The sequence below is a fragment of the Coregonus clupeaformis genome, chromosome 21, assembly GCF_020615455.1.
Source record: "Coregonus clupeaformis isolate EN_2021a chromosome 21, ASM2061545v1, whole genome shotgun sequence".
NCBI classification, from domain to species: Eukaryota; Metazoa; Chordata; class Actinopteri; order Salmoniformes; family Salmonidae; genus Coregonus; species Coregonus clupeaformis.
Genome location: NC_059212.1, coordinates 7764188 through 7783512, shown reverse-complemented (window position 1 = coordinate 7783512; position 19325 = coordinate 7764188). Strand labels below are relative to the sequence as shown.

General features: G+C 35.5%; 1 protein-coding gene across 1 annotated transcript in view; it reads left to right on the top strand.

Annotated features, from left to right (window-relative positions):
- Positions 1-19325, top strand: part of LOC121532964 (C4b-binding protein alpha chain) — a 37593-nt gene that overhangs the window by 5102 nt on the left and 13166 nt on the right. Inside the window, exons 5-6 of the mRNA XM_041838744.2 lie at positions 121-303; positions 592-771. Coding sequence (XP_041694678.1) covers positions 121-303; positions 592-771 — 363 coding nt within the window. The remainder of the gene's footprint in view (positions 1-120; positions 304-591; positions 772-19325) is intronic.

Genomic DNA, 19325 nt, shown 5'->3' with positions numbered 1-19325 from the left:
ACACACACACACACACACTCACACACACACACTCACACACACACACTCAATTACTAATAGATAAACAAATTCATGTGAACAAACCATTATTTATTTATTTCTGTATTTCTAATGTGGCAGTGGTGAAGTGTGGAGGGCCTCCTGTTGTTGCCAATGGAAGTCTGTTGTACCAAGCTGAAGAGTGGTATGCCTACGGAGAGGTGGTGGAGTATCAGTGTGACCGGCAACTGACTCTGGTTGGTCCCAGGTCCTTACACTGCTCTGAAACAGGACAGTTTGAGCCAGATCCACCTAAATGTATCGGTATGTTTCAAAACATAACACAAAAGGATGTACTGAATAGATAATAAACTATTCCATTATGCTTAAAAAAAAAACACAGATTGACCAATTGATTGATTGGTCAATTGAGTGATTTATCAATTGAGTGATTGATTGATTGCATGATTTATTGTTTAATTGGCTGATTGGTTTATTAATTGGTATTTTCCTATTGGTTCATCATCAAAGACCTACATTTAATTGTAGGCAAAAAAGTAATTGGATATGTTGTACATAGTGATGTTATTGGTTTTATTTCTTGTCCCACAGACGTGATTTGTCCAACACCTAAAATTGATAATGCTGTCCGAGTAGAGGGACATCAACCTTTGTACAGATACAAGTCTTTTGTCAGATATGAATGTAAAAAAGGATATGAAATGGAAGGTGAATCAAGTCTAACCTGTGAAATAGACAGCACCTGGTCAGCAACACTCCCAACATGCAAAGGTAAGATGCATTTTGCACACAGGATTCAATAGGTCTATCTTGTCTAACTTTGATTAGTTCATAGATACGAGTCTTATTATTAAACAAGTATTGTGATCCATGTAGATTGTTTATTTTAAATCATACGCCCTTGTGTACATTTACATTTAGAACACTATCACATACACCCTTGTCTTAGTTATTAGAACACTATCACATACACCCTTGTCTTAGAACACTATCACATACACCCTTGTCTTAGTTATTAGAACACTATCACATACACCCTTGTCTTAGAACACTATCACATACGCCCTTGTCTTAGTTATTAGAACACTATCACATACACCCTTGTCTTAGTTATTAGAACACTATCACATACACCCTTGTCTTAGTTATTAGAACACTATCAAATACACCCTTGTCTTAGTTATTAGAACACTATCACATACACCCTTGTCTTAGTTATTAGAACACTATCACATACACCCTTGTCTTCGTTATTAGAAAACTATCACATACACCCTTGTCTTAGAACACTATCACATACACCCTTGTCTTAGTTATTAGAACACTATCAAATACAACCTTGTCTTAGTTATTAGAACAATATCACATACACCCTTGTCTTAGTTATTAGAACACTATCACATACACCCTTGTCTTAGTTATTAGAACACTATCACATACGCCCTTGTCTTAGTTATTAGAACACTATCACATACACCCTTGTCTTAGTTATTAGAACACTATCACATTTACATTATATTTACATTTACGTCATTTAGCAGACGCTCTTATCCAGAGCGACTTCACATACACCCTTGTCTTAGAACACTATCACATACACCCTTGTCTTAGTTATTAGAACACTATCACATACACCCTTGTCTTAGAACACTATCTCATACACCCTTGTCTTAGTTATTAGAACACTATCACATACACCCTTGTCTTAGTTATTAGAACACTATCACATACACCCTTGTCTTAGTTATTAGAACACTACCACATACACCCTTGTATTAGTTATTAGAACACTATCACATACACCCTTGTCTTAGTTATTAGAACACTATCACATACGCCCTTGTCTTAGTTATTAGAACACTATCACATACACCCTTGTCTTAGTTATTAGAACACTACCACATACACCCTTGTCTTAGAACACTATCACATACACCCTTGTCTTAGTTTTTAGAACACAATCACATACACCCTTGTCTTAGAACACTATCACATACACCCTTGTCTTAGTTATTAGAACACTATCACATACGCCCTTGTCTTAGTTATTAGAACAATATCACATACACCCTTGTCTTAGAACACTATCACATACACCCTTGTCTTAGTTAGTAGAACACTATCACATACACCCTTGTCTTAGAACACTATCACATACACCCTTGTCTTAGTTATTAGAACACTATCACATACACCCTTGTCTTAGAACACTATCACATACACCCTTGTCTTAGTTATTAGAACACTATCACATACACCCTTGTCTTAGTTATTAGAACACTATCACATACACCCTTGTCTTAGTTATTAGAACACTATCACATACGCCCTTGTCTTAGTTATTAGAACACTATCACATACACCCTTGTCTTAGTTATTAGAACACTATCACATACACCCTTGTCTTAGAACACTATCACATACACCCTTGTCTTAGTTATTAGAACACTATCACATACGCCCTTGTCTTAGTTATTAGAACACTATCACATACACCCTTGTCTTAGTTATTAGAACACTATCACATACACCCTTGTCTTAGAACACTATCTCATACACCCTTGTCTTAGTTATTAGAACACTATCACATACACCCTTGTCTTAGTTATTAGAACACTATCACATACACCCTTGTCTTAGTTATTAGAACACTACCACATACACCCTTGTATTAGTTATTAGAACACTATCACATACACCCTTGTCTTAGTTATTAGAACACTATCACATACGCCCTTGTCTTAGTTATTAGAACACTATCACATACACCCTTGTCTTAGTTATTAGAACACTACCACATACACCCTTGTCTTAGAACACTATCACATACACCCTTGTCTTAGTTTTTAGAACACAATCACATACACCCTTGTCTTAGAACACTATCACATACACCCTTGTCTTAGTTATTAGAACACTATCAAATACACCCTTGTCTTAGTTATTAGAACAATATCACATACACCATTGTCTTAGTTATTAGAACACTATCACATACACCCTTGTCTTAGTTATTAGAACACTATCACATACGCCCTTGTCTTAGTTATTAGAACACTATCACATACACCCTTGTCTTAGTTATTAGAACACTATCACATTTACATTATATTTACATTTACGTCATTTAGCAGACGCTCTTATCCAGAGCGACTTCACATACACCCTTGTCTTAGAACACTATCACATACACCCTTGTCTTAGTTATTAGAACACTATCACATACACCCTTGTCTTAGAACACTATCTCATACACCCTTGTCTTAGTTATTAGAACACTATCACATACACCCTTGTCTTAGTTATTAGAACACTATCACATACACCCTTGTCTTAGTTATTAGAACACTACCACATACACCCTTGTATTAGTTATTAGAACACTATCACATACACCCTTGTCTTAGTTATTAGAACACTATCACATACGCCCTTGTCTTAGTTATTAGAACACTATCACATACACCCTTGTCTTAGTTATTAGAACACTACCACATACACCCTTGTCTTAGAACACTATCACATACACCCTTGTCTTAGTTTTTAGAACACAATCACATACACCCTTGTCTTAGAACACTATCACATACACCCTTGTCTTAGTTATTAGAACACTATCACATACGCCCTTGTCTTAGTTATTAGAACAATATCACATACACCCTTGTCTTAGAACACTATCACATACACCCTTGTCTTAGTTAGTAGAACACTATCACATACACCCTTGTCTTAGAACACTATCACATACACCCTTGTCTTAGTTATTAGAACACTATCACATACACCCTTGTCTTAGAACACTATCACATACACCCTTGTCTTAGTTATTAGAACACTATCACATACACCCTTGTCTTAGTTATTAGAACACTATAACATACACCCTTGTCTTAGTTATTAGAACACTATCACATACGCCCTTGTCTTAGTTATTAGAACACTATCACATACACCCTTGTCTTAGTTATTAGAACACTATCACATACACCCTTGTCTTAGAACACTATCACATACACCCTTGTCTTAGTTATTAGAACACTATCACATACGCCCTTGTCTTAGTTATTAGAACACTATCACATACACCCTTGTCTTAGTTATTAGAACACTATCACATACACCCTTGTCTTAGAACACTATCTCATACACCCTTGTCTTAGTTATTAGAACACTATCACATACACCCTTGTCTTAGTTATTAGAACACTATCACATACACCCTTGTCTTAGTTATTAGAACACTACCACATACACCCTTGTATTAGTTATTAGAACACTATCACATACACCCTTGTCTTAGTTATTAGAACACTATCACATACGCCCTTGTCTTAGTTATTAGAACACTATCACATACACCCTTGTCTTAGTTATTAGAACACTACCACATACACCCTTGTCTTAGAACACTATCACATACACCCTTGTCTTAGTTTTTAGAACACAATCACATACACCCTTGTCTTAGAACACTATCACATACACCCTTGTCTTAGTTATTAGAACACTATCACATACGCCCTTGTCTTAGTTATTAGAACAATATCACATACACCCTTGTCTATTATTAGAACACTATCACATACACCCTTGTCTTAGTTAGTAGAACACTATCACATACACCCTTGTCTTAGAACACTATCACATACACCCTTGTCTTAGTTATTAGAACACTATCACATACACCCTTGTCTTAGAACACTATCACATACACCCTTGTCTTAGTTATTAGAACACTATCACATACACCCTTGTCTTAGTTATTAGAACACTATCACATACACCCTTGTCTTAGTTATTAGAACACTATCACATACGCCCTTGTCTTAGTTATTAGAACACTATCACATACACCCTTGTCTTAGTTATTAGAACACTATCACATACACCCTTGTCTTAGAACACTATCACATACACCCTTGTCTTAGTTATTAGAACACTATCACATACGCCCTTGTCTTAGTTATTAGAACACTATCACATACACCCTTGTCTTAGTTATTAGAACACTATCACATACACCCTTGTCTTAGAACACTATCTCATACACCCTTGTCTTAGTTATTAGAACACTATCACATACACCCTTGTCTTAGTTATTAGAACACTATCACATACACCCTTGTCTTAGTTATTAGAACACTACCACATACACCCTTGTATTAGTTATTAGAACACTATCACATAAACCCTTGTCTTAGTTATTAGAACACTATCACATACGCCCTTGTCTTAGTTATTAGAACACTATCACATACACCCTTGTCTTAGAACACTATCACATACACCCTTGTCTTAGTTATTAGAACACTATCACATACACCCTTGTCTTAGAACACTATCACATACACCCTTGTCTTAGTTATTAGAACACTATCACATACACCCTTGTCTTAGTTATTAGAACACTATAACATACACCCTTGTCTTAGTTATTAGAACACTATTATACGCCCTTGTCTTAGTTATTAGAACACTATCACATACACCCTTGTCTTAGTTATTAGAACACTATCACATACACCCTTGTCTTAGAACACTATCACATACACCCTTGTCTTAGTTATTAGAACACTATCACATACGCCCTTGTCTTAGTTATTAGAACACTATCACATACACCCTTGTCTTAGTTATTAGAACACTATCACATACACCCTTGTCTTAGAACACTATCTCATACACCCTTGTCTTAGTTATTAGAACACTATCACATACACCCTTGTCTTAGTTATTAGAACACTATCACATACACCCTTGTCTTAGTTATTAGAACACTATCACATACACCCTTGTCTTAGTTATTAGAACACTACCACATACACCCTTGTCTTAGTTATTAGAACACTATCACATACACCCTTGTCTTAGTTATTAGAACACTATCACATACGCCCTTGTCTTAGTTATTAGAACACTATCACATACACCCTTGTCTTAGTTATTAGAACACTACCACATACACCCTTGTCTTAGAACACTATCACATACACCCTTGTCTTAGAACACTATCACATACGCCCTTGTCTTAGTTATTAGAACACTATCACATACACCCTTGTCTTAGTTATTAGAACACTATCACATACACCCTTGTCTTAGAACACTATCTCATACACCCTTGTCTTAGTTATTAGAACACTATCACATACACCCTTGTCTTAGTTATTAGAACACTATCACATACACCCTTGTCTTAGTTATTAGAACACTATCACATACACCCTTGTCTTAGTTATTAGAACACTACCACATACACCCTTGTATTAGTTATTAGAACACTATCACATACACCCTTGTCTTAGTTATTAGAACACTATCACATACGCCCTTGTCTTAGTTATTAGAACACTATCACATACACCCTTGTCTTAGTTATTAGAACACTACCACATACACCCTTGTCTTAGAACACTATCACATACACCCTTGTCTTAGTTTTTAGAACACAATCACATACACCCTTGTCTTAGAACACTATCACATACACCCTTGTCTTAGTTATTAGAACACTATCAAATACACCCTTGTCTTAGTTATTAGAACAATATCACATACACCCTTGTCTTAGTTATTAGAACACTATCACATACACCCTTGTCTTAGTTATTAGAACACTATCACATACGCCCTTGTCTTAGTTATTAGAACACTATCACATACACCCTTGTCTTAGTTATTAGAACACTATCACATTTACATTATATTTACATTTACGTCATTTAGCAGACGCTCTTATCCTGAGCGACTTCACATACACCCTTGTCTTAGAACACTATCACATACACCCTTGTCTTAGTTATTAGAACACTATCACATACACCCTTGTCTTAGAACACTATCTCATACACCCTTGTCTTAGTTATTAGAACACTATCACATACACCCTTGTCTTAGTTATTAGAACACTATCACATACACCCTTGTCTTAGTTATTAGAACACTACCACATACACCCTTGTATTAGTTATTAGAACACTATCACATACACCCTTGTCTTAGTTATTAGAACACTATCACATACGCCCTTGTCTTAGTTATTAGAACACTATCACATACACCCTTGTCTTAGTTATTAGAACACTACCACATACACCCTTGTCTTAGAACACTATCACATACACCCTTGTCTTAGTTTTTAGAACACAATCACACACACCCTTGTCTTAGAACACTATCACATACACCCTTGTCTTAGTTATTAGAACACTATCACATACGCCCTTGTCTTAGTTATTAGAACAATATCACATACACCCTTGTCTTAGAACACTATCACATACACCCTTGTCTTAGTTAGTAGAACACTATCACATACACCCTTGTCTTAGAACACTATCACATACACCCTTGTCTTAGTTATTAGAACACTATCACATACACCCTTGTCTTAGAACACTATCACATACACCCTTGTCTTAGTTATTAGAACACTATCACATACACCCTTGTCTTAGTTATTAGAACACTATAACATACACCCTTGTCTTAGTTATTAGAACACTATCACATACGCCCTTGTCTTAGTTATTAGAACACTATCACATACACCCTTGTCTTAGTTATTAGAACACTATCACATACACCCTTGTCTTAGAACACTATCACATACACCCTTGTCTTAGTTATTAGAACACTATCACATACGCCCTTGTCTTAGTTATTAGAACACTATCACATACACCCTTGTCTTAGTTATTAGAACACTATCACATACACCCTTGTCTTAGAACACTATCTCATACACCCTTGTCTTAGTTATTAGAACACTATCACATACACCCTTGTCTTAGTTATTAGAACACTATCACATACACCCTTGTCTTAGTTATTAGAACACTACCACATACACCCTTGTATTAGTTATTAGAACACTATCACATACACCCTTGTCTTAGTTATTAGAACACTATCACATACGCCCTTGTCTTAGTTATTAGAACACTATCACATACACCCTTGTCTTAGTTATTAGAACACTACCACATACACCCTTGTCTTAGAACACTATCACATACACCCTTGTCTTAGTTTTTAGAACACAATCACATACACCCTTGTCTTAGAACACTATCACATACACCCTTGTCTTAGTTATTAGAACACTATCACATACGCCCTTGTCTTAGTTATTAGAACAATATCACATACACCCTTGTCTTAGAACACTATCACATACACCCTTGTCTTAGTTAGTAGAACACTATCACATACACCCTTGTCTTAGAACACTATCACATACACCCTTGTCTTAGTTATTAGAACACTATCACATACACCCTTGTCTTAGAACACTATCACATACACCCTTGTCTTAGTTATTAGAACACTATCACATACACCCTTGTCTTAGTTATTAGAACACTATCACATACACCCTTGTCTTAGTTATTAGAACACTATCACATACGCCCTTGTCTTAGTTATTAGAACACTATCACATACACCCTTGTCTTAGAACACTATCACATACACCCTTGTCTTAGTTATTAGAACACTATCACATACGCCCTTGTCTTAGTTATTAGAACACTATCACATACACCCTTGTCTTAGTTATTAGAACACTATCACATACACCCTTGTCTTAGAACACTATCTCATACACCCTTGTCTTAGTTATTAGAACACTATCACATACACCCTTGTCTTAGTTATTAGAACACTATCACATACACCCTTGTCTTAGTTATTAGAACACTACCACATACACCCTTGTATTAGTTATTAGAACACTATCACATACACCCTTGTCTTAGTTATTAGAACACTATCACATACGCCCTTGTCTTAGTTATTAGAACACTATCACATACACCCTTGTCTTAGAACACTATCACATACACCCTTGTCTTAGTTATTAGAACACTATCACATACACCCTTGTCTTAGAACACTATCACATACACCCTTGTCTTAGTTATTAGAACACTATCACATACACCCTTGTCTTAGTTATTAGAACACTATAACATACACCCTTGTCTTAGTTATTAGAACACTATTATACGCCCTTGTCTTAGTTATTAGAACACTATCACATACACCCTTGTCTTAGTTATTAGAACACTATCACATTTACATTATATTTACATTTGTCATTAGCAGCTCTTATCAGAGCGACTTCACATACACCCTTGTCTTAGAACACTATCACATACACCCTTGTCTTAGTTATTAGAACACTATCACATACACCCTTGTCTTAGAACACTATCTCATACACCCTTGTCTTAGTTATTAGAACACTATCACATACACCCTTGTCTTAGTTATTAGAACACTATCACATACACCCTTGTCTTAGTTATTAGAACACTACCACATACACCCTTGTATTAGTTATTAGAACACTATCACATACACCCTTGTCTTAGTTATTAGAACACTATCACATACGCCCTTGTCTTAGTTATTAGAACACTATCACATACACCCTTGTCTTAGTTATTAGAACACTACCACATACACCCTTGTCTTAGAACACTATCACATACACCCTTGTCTTAGTTATTAGAACACTATCACATACACCCTTGTCTGATTAGAACACTATAACATACACCCTTGTCTTAGTTATTAGAACACTATCACATACGCCCTTGTCTTAGTTATTAGAACACTATCACATACACCCTTGTCTTAGTTATTAGAACACTATCACATACACCCTTGTCTTAGTTATTAGAACACTATCACATACACCCTTGTCTTAGTTATTAGAACACTACCACATACACCCTTGTATTAGTTATTAGAACACTATCACATACACCCTTGTCTTAGTTATTAGAACACTATCACATACACCCTTGTCTTAGTTAGAACACTATCACATACACCCTTGTCGTTAGAACACTATCACATACACCCTTGTCTTAGTTATTAGAACACTATCACATACACCCTTGTCTTAGTATTAGAACACTATCACATACACCCTTGTCTTAGTTATTAGAACACTATCACATACACCCTTGTCTTAGTTATTAGAACACTATCACATACACCCTTGTCTTAGTTATTAGAACACTATCACATACACCCTTGTCTTAGTTATTAGAACACTATCACATACACCCTTGTCTTAGTTATTAGAACACTATCACATACGCCCTTGTCTTAGTTATTAGAACACTATCACATACACCCTTGTCTTAGTTATTAGAACACTATCACATACACCCTTGTCTTAGTTAGAACACTATCACATACACCCTTGTCTTAGTTATTAGAACACTATCACATACACCCTTGTCTTAATTAGAACACTATCACATACACCCTTGTCTTAGTTATTAGAACACTATCACATACACCCTTGTCTTAGTTATTAGAACACTATCACATACACCCTTGTCAGATTAGAACACTATCACATACACCCTTGTCTTAGTTAGTAGAACACTATCACATACACCCTTGTCTTAGTTAGAACACTATCACATACACCCTTGTCTTAGTTATTAGAACACTATCACATACACCCTTGTCTTTAGAACACTATCACATACACCCTTGTCTTAGTTATTAGAACACTATCACATACACCCTTGTCTTAGTTATTAGAACACTATAACATACACCCTTGTCTTAGTTATTAGAACACTATCACATACGCCCTTGTCTTAGTTATTAGAACACTATCACATACACCCTTGTCTTAGTTATTAGAACACTATCACATACACCCTTGTCTTAGAACACTATCACATACACCCTTGTCTTAGTTATTAGAACACTATCACATACGCCCTTGTCTTAGTTATTAGAACACTATCACATACACCCTTGTCTTAGTTATTAGAACACTATCACATACACCCTTGTCTTAGAACACTATCACATACACCCTTGTCTTAGTTATTAGAACACTATCACATACACCCTTGTCTTAGTTATTAGAACACTATCACATACACCCTTGTCTTAGTTATTAGAACACTATCACATACACCCCTTGTCTTAGTTATTAGAACACTATCACATACACCCTTGTCTTAGTTATTAGAACACTATCACATACGCCCTTGTCTTAGTTATTAGAACACTATCACATACACCCTTGTCTTAGTTATTAGAACACTATCACATACACCCCTTGTCTTAGAACACTATCACATACACCCCTTGTCTTAGTTATTAGAACACAATCACATACACCCTTGTCTTTTAGAACACTATCACATACACCCTTGTCTTAGTTATTAGAACACTATCACATACGCCCTTGTCTTAGTTATTAGAACAATATCACATACACCCTTGTCGTTAGAACACTATCACATACACCCTTGTCTTAGTTATTAGAACACTATCACATACACCCTTGTCTTAGATTAGAACACTATCACATACACCCTTGTCTTAGTTATTAGAACACTATCACATACACCCTTGTCTTAGTTAGAACACTATCACATACACCCTTGTCTTAGTTATTAGAACACTATCACATACACCCTTGTCTTAGTTATTAGAACACTATCACATACACCCTTGTCTTAGTTATTAGAACACTATCACATACGCCCTTGTCTTAGTTATTAGAACACTATCACATACACCCTTGTCTTAGAACACTATCACATACACCCTTGTCTTAGTTATTAGAACACTATCACATACGCCCTTGTCTTAGTTATTAGAACACTATCACATACACCCTTGTCTTAGTTATTAGAACACTATCACATACACCCTTGTCTTAGTTATTAGAACACTATCTCATACACCCTTGTCTTAGTTATTAGAACACTATCACATACACCCTTGTCTTAGTTATTAGAACACTATCACATACACCCTTGTCTTAGTTATTAGAACACTACCACATACACCCTTGTATTAGTTATTAGAACACTATCACATACACCCTTGTCTTAGTTATTAGAACACTATCACATACGCCCTTGTCTTAGTTATTAGAACACTATCACATACACCCTTGTCTTAGTTAGAACACTATCACATACACCCTTGTCTTAGTTATTAGAACACTATCACATACACCCTTGTCTAGATTAGAACACTATCACATACACCCTTGTCTTAGTTATTAGAACACTATCACATACACCCTTGTCTTAGTTATTAGAACACTATCACATACACCCTTGTCTTAGTTATTAGAACACTATCACATACGCCCTTGTCTTAGTTATGAGAACACTATCACATACACCCTTGTCTTAGTTATTAGAACACTATCACATACGCCCTTGTCTTAGTTATTAGAACACTATCACATACGCTCTTGTCTTAGAACACTATCACATACACCCTTGTCTTTAGAACACTATCACATACACCCTTGTCTTAGTTATTAGAACACTATCACATACACCCTTGTCTTAGAACACTATCACATACACCCTTGTCTTAGTTATTAGAACACTATCACATACACCCTTGTCTTAGTTATTAGAACACTATCACATACACCCTTGTCTTAGTTATTAGAACACTATCACATACACCCTTGTCTTAGTTATTAGAACACTATCACATACACCCTTGTCTTAGTTATTAGAACACTATCACATACACCCTTGTCTTAGTTATTAGAACACTATCACATACACCCTTGTCTTAGTTATTAGAACACTATCACATACACCCTTGTCTTTAGAACACTATCACATACACCCTTGTCTTAGTTATTAGAACACAATCACATACACCCTTGTCTAGTTAGAACACTATCACATACACCCTTGTCTTAGTTATTAGAACACTATCACATACGCCCTTGTCTTAGTTATTAGAACACTATCACATACACCCTTGTCTTAGTTAGAACACTATCACATACACCCTTGTCTTAGTTATTAGAACACTATCACATACACCCTTGTCTTAGTTAGAACACTATCACATACACCCTTGTCTTAGTTATTAGAACACTATCACATACACCCTTTCTTGTCTTAGAACACTATCACATACACCCTTGTCTTAGTTATTAGAACACTATCACATACACCCTTGTCTTAGTTATTAGAACACTATAACATACACCCTTGTCTTAGTTATTAGAACACTATCACATACGCCCTTGTCTTAGTTATTAGAACACTATCACATACACCCTTGTCTTAGTTATTAGAACACTATCACATACACCCTTGTCTTAGAACACTATCACATACACCCTTGTCTTAGTTATTAGAACACTATCACATACACCCTTGTCTTAGTTATTAGAACACTATCACATACACCCTTGTCTTAGTTATTAGAACACTATCACATACACCCTTGTCTTAGTTTTAGAACACTATCACATACACCCTTGTCTTAGTTATTAGAACACTATCACATACGCCCTTGTCTTAGTTATTAGAACACTATCACATACACCCTTGTCTTAGTTATTAGAACACTATCACATACACCCTTGTCTTAGATTAGAACACTATCACATACACCCTTGTCTTAGTTATTAGAACACTATCACATACGCCCTTGTCTTAGTTATTAGAACACTATCACATACACCCTTGTCTTAGTTATTAGAACACTATCACATACACCCTTGTCTTCGAACACTATCACATACACCCTTGTCTTAGTTATTAGAACACTATCACATACGCCCTTGTCTTAGTTATGAGAACACTATCACATACACCCTTGTCTTAGTTATTAGAACACTATCACATACACCCTTGTCTTAGTTATTAGAACACTATCACATACACCCTTGTCTTAGTTAGAACACTATCACATACACCCTTGTCTTAGTTATTAGAACACTATCACATACACCCTTGTCTTAGAACACTATCACATACACCCTTGTCTTAGTTATTAGAACACTATCACATACACCCTTGTCTTAGTTATTAGAACACTATCACATACACCCTTGTCTTAGTTATTAGAACACTATCACATACACCCTTGTCTTAGTTATTAGAACACTATCACATACACCCTTGTCTTTTAGAACACTATCACATACACCCTTGTCTTAGTTATTAGAACACTATCACATACGCCCTTGTCTTAGTTATTAGAACACTATCACATACACCCTTGTCTTAGTTATTAGAACACTATCACATACACCCTTGTCTTAGAACACTATCTCATACACCCTTGTCTTAGTTATTAGAACACTATCACATACACCCTTGTCTTAGTTATTAGAACACTATCACATACACCCTTGTCTTAGTTATTAGAACACTATCACATACACCCTTGTCTTAGTTATTAGAACACTATCACATACACCCTTGTCTTAGTTATTAGAACACTATCACATACGCCCTTGTCTTAGTTATTAGAACACTATCACATACACCCTTGTCTTAGATTAGAACACTATCACATACACCCTTGTCTTAGTTATTAGAACACTATCACATACACCCTTGTCTAGTTATTAGAACACTATCACATACACCCTTGTCTTAGTTATTAGAACACTATCACATACACCCTTGTCTTAGTTATTAGAACACTATCACATACACCCTTGTCTTAGTTATTAGAACACTATCACATACGCCCTTGTCTTAGTTATTAGAACACTATCACATACACCCTTGTCTTAGTTATTAGAACACTATCACATACACCCTTGTCTTAGATTAGAACACTATCACATACACCCTTGTCTTAGTTATTAGAACACTATCACATACGCCCTTGTCTTAGTTATTAGAACACTATCACATACACCCTTGTCTTAGTTATTAGAACACTATCACATACACCCTTGTCATATTAGAACACTATCACATACACCCTTGTCTTAGTTATTAGAACACTATCACATACACCCTTGTCTTAGTATTAGAACACTATCACATACACCCTTGTCTTAGTTATTAGAACACTATCACATACACCCTTGTCTTAGATTAGAACACTATCACATACACCCTTGTCTTAGTTATTAGAACACTATCACATACGCCCTTGTCTTAGTTATTAGAACACTATCACATACACCCTTGTCTTAGTTATTAGAACACTATCACATACACCCTTGTCTTTAGAACACTATCACATACACCCTTGTCTTAGTTATTAGAACACTATCACATACGCCCTTGTCTTAGTTATTAGAACACTATCACATACACCCTTGTCTTAGTTATTAGAACACTATCACATACACCCTTGTCTAGTTTAGAACACTATCACATACACCCTTGTCTTAGTTATTAGAACACTATCACATACACCCTTGTCTTAGTTATTAGAACACTATCACATACACCCTTGTCTTAGTTATTAGAACACTATCACATACACCCTTGTCTTAGTTATTAGAACACTATCACATACACCCTTGTCTTAGTTATTAGAACACTATCACATACACCCTTGTCTTAGTACACTATCACATACACCCTTGTCTTAGTTATTAGAACACTATCACATACACCCTTGTCTTAGTTATTAGAACACTATCACATACACCCTTGTCTTAGTTATTAGAACACTATCACATACACCCTTGTCTTAGTTATTAGAACACTATCACATACACCCTTGTCTTAGTTATTAGAACACTATCACATACACCCTTGTCTTAGTTATTAGAACACTATCACATACACCCTTGTCTTAGTTATTAGAACACTATCACATACACCCTTGTCTTAGTTATTAGAACACTATCACATACACCCTTGTCTTAGTTATTAGAACACTATCACATACACCCTTGTCTTAGTTATTAGAACACTATCACATACACCCTTGTCTTAGTTATTAGAACACTATCACATACGCCGTCTTCACTTGTCTTAGAACACTATCACATACACCCTTGTCTTAGTTATTAGAACACTATCACATACACCCTTGTCTTAGTTATTAGAACACTATCACATACACCCTTGTCTTAGTTATTAGAACACTATCACATACACCCTTGTCTTAGTTATTAGAACACTATCACATACACCCTTGTCTTAGTTATTAGAACACTATCACATACACCCTTGTCTTAGTTATTAGAACACTATCACATACACCCTTGTCTTAGTTATTAGAACACTATCACATACGCCCTTGTCTTAGTTATTAGAACACTATCACATACACCCTTGTCTTAGTTATTAGAACACTATCACATACACCCTTGTCTTAGTATTAGAACACTATCACATACACCCTTGTCTTAGTTATTAGAACACTATCACATACACCCCTTGTCGTTAGAACACTATCACATACACCCTTGTCTTAGTTATTAGAACACTATCACATACGCCCTTGTCTTAGTTATTAGAACACTATCACATACACCCTTGTCTTAGTTATTAGAACACTATCACATACACCCTTGTCTTAGAACACTATCACATACACCCTTGTCTTAGTTATTAGAACACTATCACATACACCCTTGTCTTAGAACACTATCACATACACCCTTGTCTTAGTTATTAGAACACTATCACATACACCCTTGTCTTAGTTATTAGAACACTATCACATACACCCTTGTCTTAGTTATTAGAACACTATCACATACGCCCTTGTCTTAGTTATTAGAACACTATCACATACACCCTTGTCTTAGTTATTAGAACACTATCACATACACCCTTGTCTAGTTATGAACACTATCACATACACCCTTGTCTTAGTTATTAGAACACTATCACATACACCCTTGTCTTAGTTATTAGAACACTATCACATACACCCTTGTCTTAGTTATTAGAACACTATCACATACACCCTTGTCGTTAGAACACTATCTCATACACCCTTGTCTTAGTTATTAGAACACTATCACATACACCCTTGTCTTAGTTATTAGAACACTATCTCATACACCCTTGTCTTAGTTATTAGAACACTATCACATACACCCTTGTCTTAGTTATTAGAACACTATCACATACACCCTTGTCTTAGTTATTAGAACACTATCACATACGCCCTTGTCTTAGTTATTAGAACACTATCACATACACCCTTGTCTTAGTTATTAGAACACTATCACATACACCCTTGTCTAGTTTAGAACACTATCACATACACCCTTGTCTTAGTTATTAGAACACAATCACATACACCCTTGTCGTTTAGAACACTATCACATACACCCTTGTCTTAGTTATTAGAACACTATCACATACGCCCTTGTCTTAGTTATTAGAACACTATCACATACACCCTTGTCTTAGTTATTAGAACACTATCACATACACCCTTGTCTTAGTTAGTAGAACACTATCACATACACCCTTGTCTTATTAGAACACTATCACATACACCCTTGTCTTAGTTATTAGAACACTATCACATACACCCTTGTCTTGTTATTAGAACACTATCACATACACCCTTGTCTTAGTTATTAGAACACTATCACATACACCCTTGTCTTAGTTATTAGAACACTATCACATACGCCCTTGTCTTAGTTATTAGAACACTATCACATACGCCCTTGTCTTAGTTATTAGAACACTATCACATACACCCTTGTCTTTAGAACACTATCACATACACCCTTGTCTTAGTTATTAGAACACTATCACATACGCCCTTGTCTTAGTTATTAGAACACTATCACATACACCCTTGTCTTAGTTATTAGAACACTATCACATACACCCTTGTCTTTGATTAGAACACTATCACATACACCCTTGTCTTAGTTATTAGAACACTATCACATACACCCTTGTCTTAGTTATTAGAACACTATCACATACACCCTTGTCTTAGTTATTAGAACACTATCACATACACCCTTGTCTTAGTTATTAGAACACTATCACATACACCCTTGTCTTAGTTATTAGAACACTATCACATACACCCTTGTCTTAGTTATTAGAACACTATCACATACACCCTTGTCTTAGAACACTATCACATACACCCTTGTCTTAGTTATTAGAACACTATCACATACACCCTTGTCAGTTATTAGAACACTATCACATACACCCTTGTCTTAGTTATTAGAACACTATCACATACACCCTTGTCTTAGTTATTAGAACACTATCACATACACCCTTGTCTTAGTTATTAGAACACTATCACATACGCCCTTGTCTTAGTTATTAGAACACTATCACATACACCCTTGTCTTACTTATTAGAACACTATCACATACACCCTTGTCTTTAGAACACTATCACATACACCCTTGTCTTAGTTATTAGAACACTATCACATACGCCCTTGTCTTAGTTATTAGAACACTATCACATACACCCTTGTCTTAGTTATTAGAACACTATCACATACACCCTTGTCTTAGTTATTAGAACACTATCACATACACCCTTGTCTTAGTTATTAGAACACTATCACATACACCCTTGTCTTAGTTATTAGAACACTATCACATACACCCTTGTCTGTTAGAACACTATCACATACACCCTTGTCTTAGTTATTAGAACACTATCACATACACCCTTGTCTTAGTTATTAGAACACTATCACATACACCCTTGTCTTAGTTATTAGAACACTATCACATACACCCTTGTCTTAGTTATTAGAACACTATCACATACGCCCTTGTCTTAGTTATTAGAACACTATCACATACACCCTTGTCTTAGTTATTAGAACACTATCACATACACCCTTGTCTTAGTTATTAGAACACTATCACATACACCCTTGTCTTAGTTATTAGAACACTATCACATACGCCCTTGTCTTAGTTATTAGAACACTATCACATACACCCTTGTCTTAGTTATTAGAACACTATCACATACACCCTTGTCTTAGATTAGAACACTATCACATACACCCTTGTCTTAGTATTAGAACACTATCACATACACCCTTGTCTTAGTTATTAGAACACTATCACATACACCCTTGTCTTAGTTATTAGAACACTATCACATACACCCTTGTCTTAGTTATTAGAACACTATCACATACACCCTTGTCTTAGTTATTAGAACACTATCACATACACCCTTGTCTTAGTTATTAGAACACTATCACATACACCCTTGTCTTAGTTATTAGAACACTATCACATACACCTTGTCTTAGTTATTAGAACACTATCACATACACCCTTGTCTTAGTTATTAGAACACTATCACATACACCCTTGTCTTTGTTATTAGAACACTATCACATACACCCTTGTCTTATTTATTAGAACACTATCACATACACCCTTGTCTTGTATTAGAACACTATCACATACACCCTTGTCTTAGTTATTAGAACACTATCACATACACCCTTGTCTTAGTTATTAGAACACTATCACATACACCCTTGTCTTAGTTATTAGAACACTATCACATACGCCCTTGTCTTAGTTATTAGAACACTATCACATACACCCTTG